The sequence below is a fragment of the Netta rufina genome (genome assembly GCF_964035555.1).
Source record: "Netta rufina genome assembly, chromosome: 1".
NCBI lineage: Eukaryota > Metazoa > Chordata > Aves > Anseriformes > Anatidae > Netta > Netta rufina.
In genome coordinates, this window is record NC_140123.1 from 100020830 (window position 1) to 100034053 (window position 13224).

At 33.9% G+C, this 13224-nt stretch overlaps 1 protein-coding gene across 1 annotated transcript in view; it reads left to right on the plus strand.

The window, feature by feature from the left end:
* NCAM2 (neural cell adhesion molecule 2) overlaps positions 1–13224 on the plus strand; it is a gene marked incomplete at its 3' end in the record, with an annotated part of 282431 nt that overhangs the window by 181925 nt on the left and 87282 nt on the right. The window contains exon 10 of the mRNA XM_084305716.1: positions 10660–10810. Within this exon, the coding sequence (XP_084161842.1) occupies positions 10660–10810 (151 nt within the window). The remainder of the gene's footprint in view (positions 1–10659; positions 10811–13224) is intronic.

The window sequence follows — 13224 nt, forward strand, 5'->3', positions numbered from 1 at the left end:
TCTTCCCTCCACCCTCATTTCCAGGCACGTCTGTCTTGACCGATTCCTCTGCCTCCTCTACCCAACCCCCTGACACTTGCAGGGGAATAGGGAATGGTCTCTGGTCTGTCATTGTCTTGGTCTTTGATGCACCATCCTCATACTTTTCCCTGTTCCTGGGTGTGGGTTCTCCCCACAGGCAACAGTCCTTCACAAAATGCTCCAGTGGTGTTCTCTGCAGGTTGTGGTCCTTCAGGAACAGACTGCCCCAGCACGGATCCCACGAGGGCTGCAGGTTCAGCCAGGGGTATGCCCCATTGTGGGCTCTCCTTAGGCTGCACCTTCCTTCAGTCCTCCATGGACTCCTGTGTGGAGATCTGCTCCAGCATGGTCCTGTAGGGGCATATCTGCTTGGGCACCTGGGGCACCTCCTGCCCTCCTACTCCTCTCCCCTTGCTGTCTGTACAGGGCCGCTCCTCACACCACTCCCCTCACCGCCCCCTGCCGTGCAGTGTTTGCCCTCCCTTCCCCAGGCTGCCCCCTAGGTGAGGCACCACCATCTTGGCTGCAGGGCCCAGCTGGGCCTGGCATGGGGCTGGGACTGGGACCATCTGGGGCTGGCATGGGGCAGCCTTGGCATCACCTCATACAGAAGCCTGGTTGCCAAAACCTTGCCACATAAACCCAATACACCAGTGCACCACCCTCTAAGGTCCCTTGCTTTGGTGAAGGATTTCTTCAACAATTTCACATACTCTTTCTCACCTTCCTCACCCAGAAACTCATTACCATCATCCACACGGTCTGTTCAGTTTGTGTGTTGTTACTGATCTGTTTGTTTAAGCAATGTACTATGCATAGCTCCTGGTAATTTAAATCAGTAATATATACTCCTTTAATTTCCTGACTTGTTCAGTTCAGTAAGAAATGCTATAAGCCAACTCAAAATAAGCTGTAGATTGGTGCTAGGGTTTGGTTTCTCAGGGTGATACTTCCATAGCAGAATGACATATAAATTTTTTGTACTGCAATGTTGCAATGTCTGCTGTCCAACTTGTTTGAAACTCTAGTAGCAGCAAGTTTTTCTATAATAGGTTCCACCCAATTTGACTGATTTTTACAGAATAATCTTTTATTTGTATCTGTATATATAAATAAACATGACAATGTAGATAGAGAAACTGTTGAATGATAATAGATAACTTGACAACAAATGTTCCCATGCCCTTTCAGATCTGTTCGGGTTAGCTAGTTTTCTTCATTTTTCTTTCAACTTCAATAATTTCCTGTTGTTTCTTGAGTTGCAAAAAGCCCTACAGACTTCTCTGGGTTTGTGAGCAAAGATTTTTTGATCTTTGAGGTCTGACATTTGGATCTGTGTCCTGTTGCAGATAATTCCCCAGCCCCTCATCCACTTGAGTTATGCATTTCTTGCTTTCTGTGCCTTTCCCTCCCCTAAGAAAGCCTTGTTGCTTGTATCTCCCTGCAGGGCTCCACCTCATCCCAATTTCCAGACAGACTTCCTATCTGCTGTCTAGCCATAGTCATTTTAATAAAATATAAATCACCTTTACAGAAAAATGGAAAAGGATCCCTAGCTGCATACAGCTTCTGAACAAACCTGTAAGAGAAGCTCAAATTCTGATGCTTTTGTTTTGAAGAAAGCAGATGCAGTGCTACTCAGTATGGGCTGTTCCATGCATTACATAACTGCTTATCTTCACCATACCAGTCATTCCTGCAACTAAAGCTAAACTGAATAATGGTTTGAATCTAAGTCATATGAAAATGAAATATATGTTTTTACAAATGCATGAAGTTCAGGTTGAGGTTCTTGGAGTAGTTGTAATTTTAAAGATGAATTCATATTCTTACAGAAGAGCTTTGTGAGCCAAAAGGGGTATACAGCCTTCCAAGAATCTGTTATTGGTCCAAGTATGTATTATCAATTTAAGTAAAATAAAGCAAAACATTATTCTTAGTCCAGTTACACTACCAATACTTTTCTCCAAGATACAGAAGTACTACAGAAAAAAGATAATTACCCTTACAGTTGAAGTTGTTATTCAAAGGCTTCCTAGTTTTCTTCTCATTGTTATAATCACCTTTCCTGTGCTCCCCTGAGACCTGTGGTTGAGTGCTAATTTTCCTCAATAAAAAATGGAGAGAAGGGTTTACAATTCATCAGCTTCCTAAGTTCTTCAATTCTTCTCCAGTGAAAAGTACAAATGGCTTAACCTGACACCTTGAAATGAAACCTAACTAATACTGTGGTTCCTTTCCTACCTTGGGTCAAGTTGAAGTTATTTTTGCCTATTTTGTACTGCAGGCAGCTTAAAAGTGGTGTTTTATTTTTCTCTCTTCTTTTTTTTTTTTTTTGTTGATCTTTTTTTTTTTTTTTCCTTCTCATTTGTTTCTTGATTATTTTCATTGGTTAGTTATTTAAAGTTACAAAGACGCCTCCTCCAATCCCAATTAATTTAAAGAGGTAATGTGTATTAGTTACACATTTGCCATGGAAGGTGCACACAGCTAAGCAGAAATTAATTCAGGTAGTCACCTGATGACAAGGTAACTTGCTGTTTTAAGACTTGCAATCTTAAAGCAAACTGAACTCACCTCATACCAAGTCAACCCCTGTCAAGTCCTGAGACCATGCACTGCTGGATCCATACAGAGCCTTTACTAGTAATAGTGAAATCATATTTACTGGGCTACAATGCCCACCTGGAGGAAAGCTGGGATCCTATTACTTGATGTTTCCATGTTCTTTTTACAGTTTTTTACCTGACCAGGGGAGCTCTGTATGGGCAATTCAGCATGGTATGGTCATATAGTTTAATCATACTAATTATTTCTATGGCTGAAGTAATATTCACTTAAGATTTGAATAGATCTGAACAGAAACAGGATGAGGTTGAAGTTTCCAATCTGAATAGCCATACTTGTTGCTACATAAATCATATATATTTAATAATGATATTTTTTTTTCAAGTGAACTCTCTGGAGAAATCACTGGAGAATAAATTCTGGTAAATCACAGTATTTTGAGTCTGTGCTAGCAGATACCAATCCTAGACCAGTTTGTTATGAAGCTGCAAACATTTCTCAATCATTTTAAAGATTTAAAAAGCTGGGATATAATCACTTATGTGTCATTCTCGTTTAACCAAGGAATCAAATTGCAGTAAGGTTTCATTGCCTAAAATAAGAGAAAGTTGTATAGTAAAAAGTGGGAGGGGGAGCGTTGCTTGTTTTTTTGTTTTGTTTTGTTTTTATTTAATAAGACTATTGTGCTTGCTGGTCTCATTCCTGATGATCTTGCTGGTCATCTGTTAATGGCATCATAGTTGCAATAGATTCAGATCAGTGACATTCTCAGGAATAACACCACTAAGTCTTTTAAATCAGTAAAATCAGAATTTGTAATTACGAAGTGTATATGTAATTATGACAGATGTAATGTTTCTGTTATCCTTTTAAACACTTGTTTGTGCTTGCTATTGTTATTTTTATGGCCAACACTAATGCACGTTTCCCTCTACAAGGTTTTATCATATGATGCTAAATTTTTTGACATTAATAATCATCAACAGTTTCTTTATGGTGATTTTGATTTTCAGTTGAAGTAATCTTGAATGACTGATAATCATATTTCCTCTGTTATTTTTCTGTCATACACTTCTGTGAGTAAAAGCCAACCAAGAAAAGAACTTCAGTTTTCTGGCTTATGTCTTAGTATGTGGTTTTGGTGTATCAGATATGCTGTGTCATCTCATTACTTAACAACGTAGGTTTGAAAGAAATGCCATCATGAATCAAATATCAAATCATAATTTCTAAAAGTTATATGAAGCTTGCAAGAATACTTTTTTTTTTTTTTTTGAGATTATACATGCTGTTAACAACCTGCATAGAACCTGCTACAATTTTCAATATGATTTCTATGAGTAGCTGCTATGCCTGCAGATGAAAAGAAAATCCAAACAACAGTATTTTTTCTTCAAGATTATTTTTTTGTGACTTTCCTGGTGTTACACTATATATCTACAAACAATGGGTTCTTCATTAATTTCATCCTTGTGGGAAGACAAATTTCTAGCCAATTCAGGAATATGCAGCATGCTGAAATTAAATGAGCTGCAGCTCTAAAAGAATCACATGGTCTCCTATAAAAATCAATGAAGTCCAAGACACTACTGTAACATTATTCTGATTCATTGGACCTTAAGGCACGTAGCAATACTCTGGAATTTTCTGCTGTCTCCAACAGGTACATGGATAGAATACATTTACCTGAAGAGAATGGGAAATATTGTGAATATACCATCCATAATCCAGAAGGGAGCTTCCATCAGCTTCTACACGATGATGGCTGTTGTGACCAACAGCCCTTTCTCATCATCAAAGGTAGATTTTCAGACTAGGAATTTCTGGTCACATATTTAATAGACTTCTGGAATTTTATCATCATTTAGTATCAGCATGTTAGGTTGTGAAAGGTCTTATCTTTCATGCTGCTTCAAGGAACAGTTTCACGTGCAATTATGATCTGCTTAAATATCACATAAAAGAAACGTCAGACTGAAGTACCTGTTTTGAAGTTTTCTTCCTGTGTGGATATCAACACAATCTGAAATCAGAAAGCTTCCTAAAATCTGTGATTCTTGAAATTCCAAAGATGATTCTGATAATCAGTATTTGTTTACATTCCATGACACATACTCAGAACACGACCAAGACAACAATGAGTTCTTGCTTTGGCAATTTTTGACTATTTGCTCTGAAGAAGGAAGAACTAAGCATAAAGTTAAAACTGATTCCTTTTTCTTTTTCCACTTCTTTTTCCCCTGTGTGTGGATCTTCTACCATCTACATCTACAGCAGCTCCTTTGAATTTGAACTGGAAAAAATCCTGCGGTTTTTGCTGAAGTTATTTACTCTCGGAATGACTGTTCTTGAGTATGTTGCACCATGTTTTACAAAAGAAACAACGCTCTGAATTCTAAGCCACTATTCATCTTTTCTGTTGCTAACACATGCAGTCTGTGTCCAAAATAGCACTAAAGTACACAAGGTGTCAGAAGATATATTTGGTAACTATAGTGACAGGCAAAGCTGATGTGCAGTGGCATAGCCATGGAGAGTAATGGCACTTTGATCACAAATAAATCTTTAAAATTTAAAATAAAAACCAAGCAAACAGGTGTTTCAACTTGTCTAGATTTTAAATGCAGGAATTTTTTTGCTATCAGTCTTTCACTTGGCCTTCAAGGGATGGTGTACTTCGTCAGACAAACCATAAACTTTGTAGGAGGGAAGATAATCAACACAAAGTCACAGCTGCTTTAACCATCCAAGTAATATTATCTAAATCCAGCAACAAACAAGGCACCACTTTCTGCATCTGTTCTCACCTTCCACTCTTGCTTTCAGCTAGCTCAAAATGCACATTTTGGCAGCCATACAACTTCATCTCATTTGATGCTACAGTTCCTCAGTGGGAGTTGGAGAAATGGTTGATAAATCAAACTCAACCACTAATCACACCATTCACTTCTTCCCAAGTACAGCTTACTACAATTGAAAAAGAATGACAATTTCTAAGCATCATAATCAGCTAATTCTCCCCTCCTGAGAAATTATACCTTTTAAACTACGATGCCAATAGAATTGTGCAGATTGAACACTCTATGGTATCAGAATATGTTACCCTGTCCCAGAAGCTGCTCATATCTCCTTGTGGATATTGTACCCTCATCACATTGCTATTCCCTCTAGCAATCATACCCTGAAAGCTGCATACCTCTTCTACATGTGGAACCCTTGAAATACATGGTTATCATCATTCTGGTATTACCTTGGGAGCTCTGGAACGTGTTTTTGAAGCTGTGCAGTGACCAGTCAGGTCCACATTAGCCAGTAAGGAGATGGGGAATATTCATGTATGGAACTGTGGGTCATGTCAAAAGTTCAGGAAGCACAAGCATCACAGAAAAAGTCAGGTAATAGAATACCATGTGCAGCATGAAAATAATTTAATATTAAATATATATATATTCTAAATATATATTTATTTTTATAGAATCTGTAAAATTAATCTCAAGTGATGAGATAGCTCCCATTTTATAATTTCTGTATGATTTGTTTTGGGTTAAGCTATGTTTTCTTAGTAAGAATATTGCAAGTAAAGAGAGATTTCATCCCTTTTTTAATTTTCAGAAGGCATTTTTTTTTGTTCAATATTGTCATTATTAATATTTTTTCTCAGAGACCTGTAAATACATAGAACTAGGTATTCAAAATATTAAAGATGTTTAGGCTATTTTTTTTTGTTGTTCAAGGGATGGGTTTTATATGGATAAAGACACAGATCCAGCTGTATTGTAAGCAAAACTCTGTAAAAACCTCTGCTGAAGATTTTTCCTGTGTCTTCTAGCTCTGCGGTGGTCACGAGCTTGTAAAAAAACAAACAAGTATTGTTTTATGAATATTAAAACATTCTCCAAATAACAGTCATTGGAAAATATTTTGATTTCTGAGATTTCATTACTATTTCCAAAAAGCTTTAAAAAATAAATAAATAAATAAAATAAAAGTCTCACTTCTGGGACAATTTTTTTTCTCTCTCTTTTTTTTTTTTTTTTTTTTTCTATAGCAGGTGCAGTACACAGAACGGTCAATTAATTGAAATTACACTTCCAATGTCTTTACATGTAAGCCATTGTTAATAATACTTACTTATGGATCTCTGTAGAAAAATACGTGTATCTGTATGGAACTGTGTTGATCATGTATGTTTTTGAGAGTTCACTGATTATTCGTATTCTGCTATTGTACAGAGTAATTCAGTGAATCAACAGAAATCATGATTATTGAACCACAGAGGCTGTTCTGGTTGTCTGTGTTTTGTTTTGTTTTTTTGTCTATTTTTTATATTCTTTAATGCTACTAGGAAATAAAAGCATGTGCACTTATTCTATCTAGCAGAAAACACCTTAGTATATATATTTGCATCTCTCCCACTACAGTATTTGAAAGGAAAAAAAGATTTTTTCCCAATTCAGTAAGAGTGCATTATTGTGTCAGGCAGACTTGAGAGTTACTAACATTATTCATTCATGGAGATTATATTTGTATTTTGACTTCTTACCAGTGGAAATTCCAATTCCAATGCTGTTTTCCCAGTGTGGATCTCTACTTAGGACTACCGTGAACATGCAGTGTACTTCATTTTTCCATGTCACTTTCTCTGCCTCTTTCAGTTCTGGTCTGCTGCAGTGCCAGAATTGGTGCTAATGTGTTTTGTCCATACTCAGTGCATGATCAAATTAAGCCTCAGAAAGATATTACCAAGGGTTATCAAGTTCTGATGGACACAGGCCCCAAGGTTAGGGCTGCCCCTCTGACATTGTGTATTTGCTGTTAAAAGTTGGATAAAAAGACTGACATTAGGGGTCAATACGAATGCAGACTTCTCCTTTGCCTATATATTCCAATTTTGCTAATGGCATTTACAAATGCAGGAAAATATAACCAGTGTGGTTTCAGTTTTTGCTTAAGGCTAAAACTGTGTGTTATATTTTTGTTCCAGATTCTTCATTGCTCTTTGCAGTAGTCAACTTCTGTGTCTTTTCTCTGGTCTTTCCGAACTGTGCTTCAGCATAATTGTACTGTTATTGTACCTTTTCTATAATCCTAATATGTACTTGGCTTATTTACCTACATTCCTGTTAACCAATTTATACGGTTGGAATGATATAATACAGACCTACTGGTATTGCTGAAATCCTAGTGACAATTCATCGTAGCCTCTTTTCTCTAGCATTTTTTATACGCGTGCGTTAATCTCTGTGATATTCTGGGAATCCTCTCTAGGCATAGGAAACTATTTCAAAATATGTGTATGTTTTTTAATTTTAATGGAATTTTCTTGGACTGTATTTGCACTCACTTTTGTTTTCTTTCATATTTTTTTTTGTTTTCAGGAATGTTAGCCTCACAGTATATTTGAATAAAGTATTTCAACATATTTACAGAAAAATGAATGGAATTGTAACCATTTAGTCTTGAATGCTTTGAGGTGTTATTGCAATGCATCTTCAGAATAGGACCAGGAAACAGGACTTCCTTAACTGTTCATGAAGCCACAGGGGAATACAGGTTCAGAGGAATGTAGCAGAAAATATCTTGTTACATATTTTTCATTATTTTATAAACAATTTTGAAGAGATCATTTTCAGACACCCTTGAAATAACTAGAAATTAACTTCGGTGAATATCGATGTTTTATGAGTCATGTAGTCAAATTATTTTATTGTTTACAATTTTTATGCATTTTGTTTTTGTTTTTTTGACTTCGCATAACCTGAATAAAAAAAAATACCTCACTTTTTTGAAATGAACCAAGCAGCCCTCTCAAAATGCTTCTTAACGTGTATTTCATGTTGATGTGGTTATCAAAAACTTCCTATCTTTCTGAGTATTCATTAGGTTTTATTTTCCCTAGTAAGAGAAAAAAATATTTTCCCTAAGATTTAATGGTTTTCACTATTTAATTTTTTTCAGTATTCAAATATTCGTATTTGAATAAAATATGTTTTTTTATACATGAGAAAGTTATTCTGGGTACAGACCAAATGTCTACATAGCGAAGTTATTTTATATTATAAAATATTAGAAATATAACTATATTAGAAAATAATTGCATAAACTAAAACAAGAAAGTGAATCTATTGGAATAGTTATTTAATTTTAAGGATCTTTGTGAGTCTCTTTATTTTTTTTCTTAACATCAGGTGACACTTATATCTCTTCTTTGGAAAGTATGGAGTTAATTATAGTGAATATATAGTGAATTAGAGAATTTGCTATTAGTGTTGAACCAATAGATAACCAATAACAACTTTGTTGTTATCCAAGTAGTATTGTATCTATGACTCATAGTCACAGGTTGTTTTAGCATATCTATTTTCACAATTTAAAATGTGAGTTCTAGGAGAAATATTTCTAACAAAAGTAAAATCAGAAAATGGCTAAAGTATATGTACACTTTAAGTATGAATAAAGTAGATTTACAGTTGTAAATGTAGATAACGTTTTTTTAAAAAAAACAAATAATCAGTAATTAAATAATACTGATATGAACTATGCCATGCAAAGTGCTTGTAAAATATATAGAGATTAGAAAACTTTTTTTTTGTTTTAAATAAATTGCATTTTAATTATACCAAGAAATCCCCCCCCCAAATTGTTACATTCAGTATTGCAGCAGTATAGCATGTTTACTAGTAATGTCATATTTTTGTTCTTTCATCTTTTAAAGGTAAAATGAAAGCAGAATTTTCATCATTAGGAATGATAAAAGAGATGGGTGATCTTACTAATTTTTATCAATCCAGAGGAATTTAGATTTTCTCCTGCATTAGGATTTCATAACTTTAGTTTATGTGTCTATGCTGTGTGATTTTCACAGGAAACAAAATTCTGTGTCTTTGGACTCTAATTTGGATACTCCTCCTTCATAGAAATCTGATATACTTTATATGACAGCTTTATTTTGAATATTTGAAATCTAAATTGTATGCATTTTTTCTTGCATTCAGTGAGGTAACAATTTGTGTATTTATGAATGTATGTATTTATAGGATTGAACATTAAAGTATGCTTCAAGTTTAAATGCAATACAAATAAATAGTTACTGTTTTTCCCTCTTTTCTTCACCTTCCTCAATAATGAAGGTAGGTAAACATCACTATTTTGTATCAACTTTTTTTTTCTTAAATGAAAGAAAAAAATAAATGAAAAAGAAGCTATATTTCCCAAAGCTACAAAACAAGTAAACACAGAGCCAGATTAAAAATAACTGTCTATTTTTTTGTTCCCTCAGGTATACTACTCCATGGAGTTGTAGTGTCAAACAGTAGAGTTTTTTAAACTGTTTTATTTAGTTTTCCCTGCTCTTTTATGCTCTTGAAAGACAAATAGGTTTGGGTCGGGAGGTGGGGAGCCAAGGATTTTTATCAAGTTGATAAATACAAAATTTATCTTCTAGAAAAAGAGAAGCTGGTATTCATTTTTCAGCCCCACCTTCTTCCATGCAATCATATGTAAATGAAATCCAGAAATTCGAGTTGTATTTATGAATCATGATTTATTTTTTTTTAACAATGTTGAGCTTCTGTCAAGAAAATATGAGTAATGAAAATAAGAAATCTATGACTGGATTTGTATTTTGATCATAGTGTTGGGGGTATTTCTATTCAGCTTCACGGTTGCACTTTAAGGTCAAGAGAGATAATGCCAACTGTGATACTATGAATTTACATATGTATTTTCATTAACTGCAGCATCATAGCAAAATAAATGAGGTAATAAACAGGTTTTGAGTATGTCACTCATTGTGCCAGTCATAAATTGGTAAATGTGGTGGTTTACCTTGACAGTGTTCCTTTAAGCATGTACTTATTCACGATTATAGTGCCTCAAAATAGAACGTTTTTTTCTATATATTTTTAATTCATTTGACAAATTTAGAAATTGCTTAGCTGTTAGTAATAACTTCACCACAGGTGAAGAGATGCTTTCAGTCATACTTATCAATGGTGTTTAATATATAAAACATACGTAAATATACATATATGTATAAAACCTTTCTTTTTCCTGAATCAATGTAAACAGAGCCCAGATGGCCGTATAGAAGTCAAAGGGCAGCATGGAAAATCGTCACTGCATATTAAAGATGTGAAGTTGTCAGATTCAGGGAGATATGACTGTGAAGCTGCAAGTAGAATTGGTGGGCACCAAAAGAGCATGTACCTTGATATTGAATGTAAGTTCTAATATTTTGTTTCTCTTTAAAATTTGTTTTAAAAGAAAAAAAAAGTACATTCTTAATGGAAGGTCAGTTGTTCCTGGTAATTCATGTTTAAACTTGCATAATTTAAGAAAGTGTGTTCTTAGTAGTAGTTAGTAATGCTGAATTCTGTGGAGGGATACTGACTTTTTTTTAAGTTGACATGACCCTCGTCAGTGATTTATGCACAAAAGGATTTCATCTCAGATCTGTGATGTTACCCACTTATTTAAGGCTAAACTTAATAACTACAAATTGGCTAAACTTAATATCTTCACATCTTTGGTCTGGTGGAGCCTGCTCTGGATGTATACAGTATACACTGGGATAAGGTAAAGACTGATTTGAGCAACAACTCAGACTTGAGCTGAAACTTCCAAGATGCAACAAAGTTTTTGTATTTTGGGGTTGCTTTTTATTTTTTTTTCTCCTACTTCTTTTACTTAATAATGCTCCTCCAGATATCAAGCCCTTGTTATATGTCCTCATGGAGTTGGAGTTCACAAGTTTGTGACAATTTCATTTGGATAGACTGCTTTGTGGACAGGTTGCTTTATTCAAAACTCTTGATTTTTATCCAGGAGCAAATTAGATTATTTTTGTTTAGAGAAGAGTCTGATGCTTTAGAAGCATCTCTATATGAGAGGATATAAATTTCAAATACAGAAAAATTCAGTGTTAAATTGTCTCTTCAAACACCCTTTTGTTCAAACTTCTAAAGCAAAGGTCTAGAAAAAAAAAAGAAAACCAAAAATCATTATTCTATTTTGCTAGAAATTTGCAGGATATGTTTATTTTGCTTTTTCCAGAATAGCTTCAGTGAGCCTGTTTGAAAAAAGTGAAAAAAAAAAAAAAAAAAAAAAAAAAACAGAAAGGTTGCATGAAAAGTATTTGATTGAATGGTTACATGAATGGTTACACTGAATTGAAGGAGTGTCTTTCCACTGAAATGCAATAGACATTGGAATAAGATCTATAGTACAGAGCTAAGTAATGATTTCAGACTGTCAGCTGAGTAACGTCTTGAGGAGTTTTGAAAGTGACTTCAGTTTACAGTTGCATGTTCCATCATTTTCACAGGAAAACAATGGATGTTGATATAGGAAATAAATCTGAAAGGAAAACAAGAAAATTCCAAAGTTCTAACTGGATTTTAAAAATGCAATGATTTGCCAACCCAGAAGGCCTAAGAAATAAATACAGTGTTCATTAATAGCTTTAACATAGCTGTTTTTCAATAAATAGACATTTGAAGGAATTTGAAACTTTGCAAAATAATTTGCAAAAACTCTTTTGGGAGCATATTTAAAATATTTTTTCTGTAATGACACTTACTTGGTGTGCTGATAATTATTTATTTTATATGTATTAAAAGAAAAAAAATATTTTACTAGATAAAAATTAAATTGCAGTGAAGCTCCTTCAAAATATCTATAAAATTCCAAATTGTATCCTACTGTATGCATAAAATAACATGGGAAAAATGTTAATTAAGGTTATGTAGCTATTATGCTTTAAAATTCAATTTTTTTTTAATTTTATTTTTTTTTGGTACTAACAAGGGAGATATAGGATGTGTCACAATTTATGAAATATTACCAAAAGAAATGGAAAAAAGTCATTAGCAGAACAGAATTCATATTAAAGTCCATAACAAAAATTCTGGATTGATAGAATGAATTGATGTCATCTAAGACACCTTTCAGGGTGAAATTTTTGTACATAATGCTATGAATTTAAAAGTAATATATTCCAATTGAGTTAATGTGAATTGTGTGGCAGGCTTAATTTGTAATATGTATGGGAACAATCAAATACATATATGTGAAAATGGATTATCATATTGTTTTTAATTATGTATTTATGCCTCAGTAGATATACTTTTTATGCAACTTAAAACTTTTTACAGTTCAGAATTCTTCTGATAAAGTGGTTTTTAAAACACAGAAATATTATTCTATCATCATATAGATGACACATTGTAATGACGATTTTTAATGTATAACAAAATATTTTTATTTACCATAAAATTTTGAAATGTCTAAAACCAGAATTTTCATTTCTTGAAGTTTTAACTGTTATTGAAGTTTCAACCAAATATTCTAAGAAAATCTGTGCTGGAAAAAATAGAACAGAAGTAGAAACATTTTCATGTCCATTATGTGTCAGGTAATTTTGTAATACAATGCATGTATTTTTGGGGTGATACAACAGAAGTCTGTCTCTATTGGTATTCAGGTTTACCAGTCAGAGCAGTTTTTTAGTTTGCATTTGAAATAACTTTATACTCTTACATGAACTCCAATTGTCCTGCCCAGGCAACAAAACACTTGTGTAATTATAACGATTTCTGTCCTTTAAAATAGTGTACTCAGAGGAAATTGTCTTAA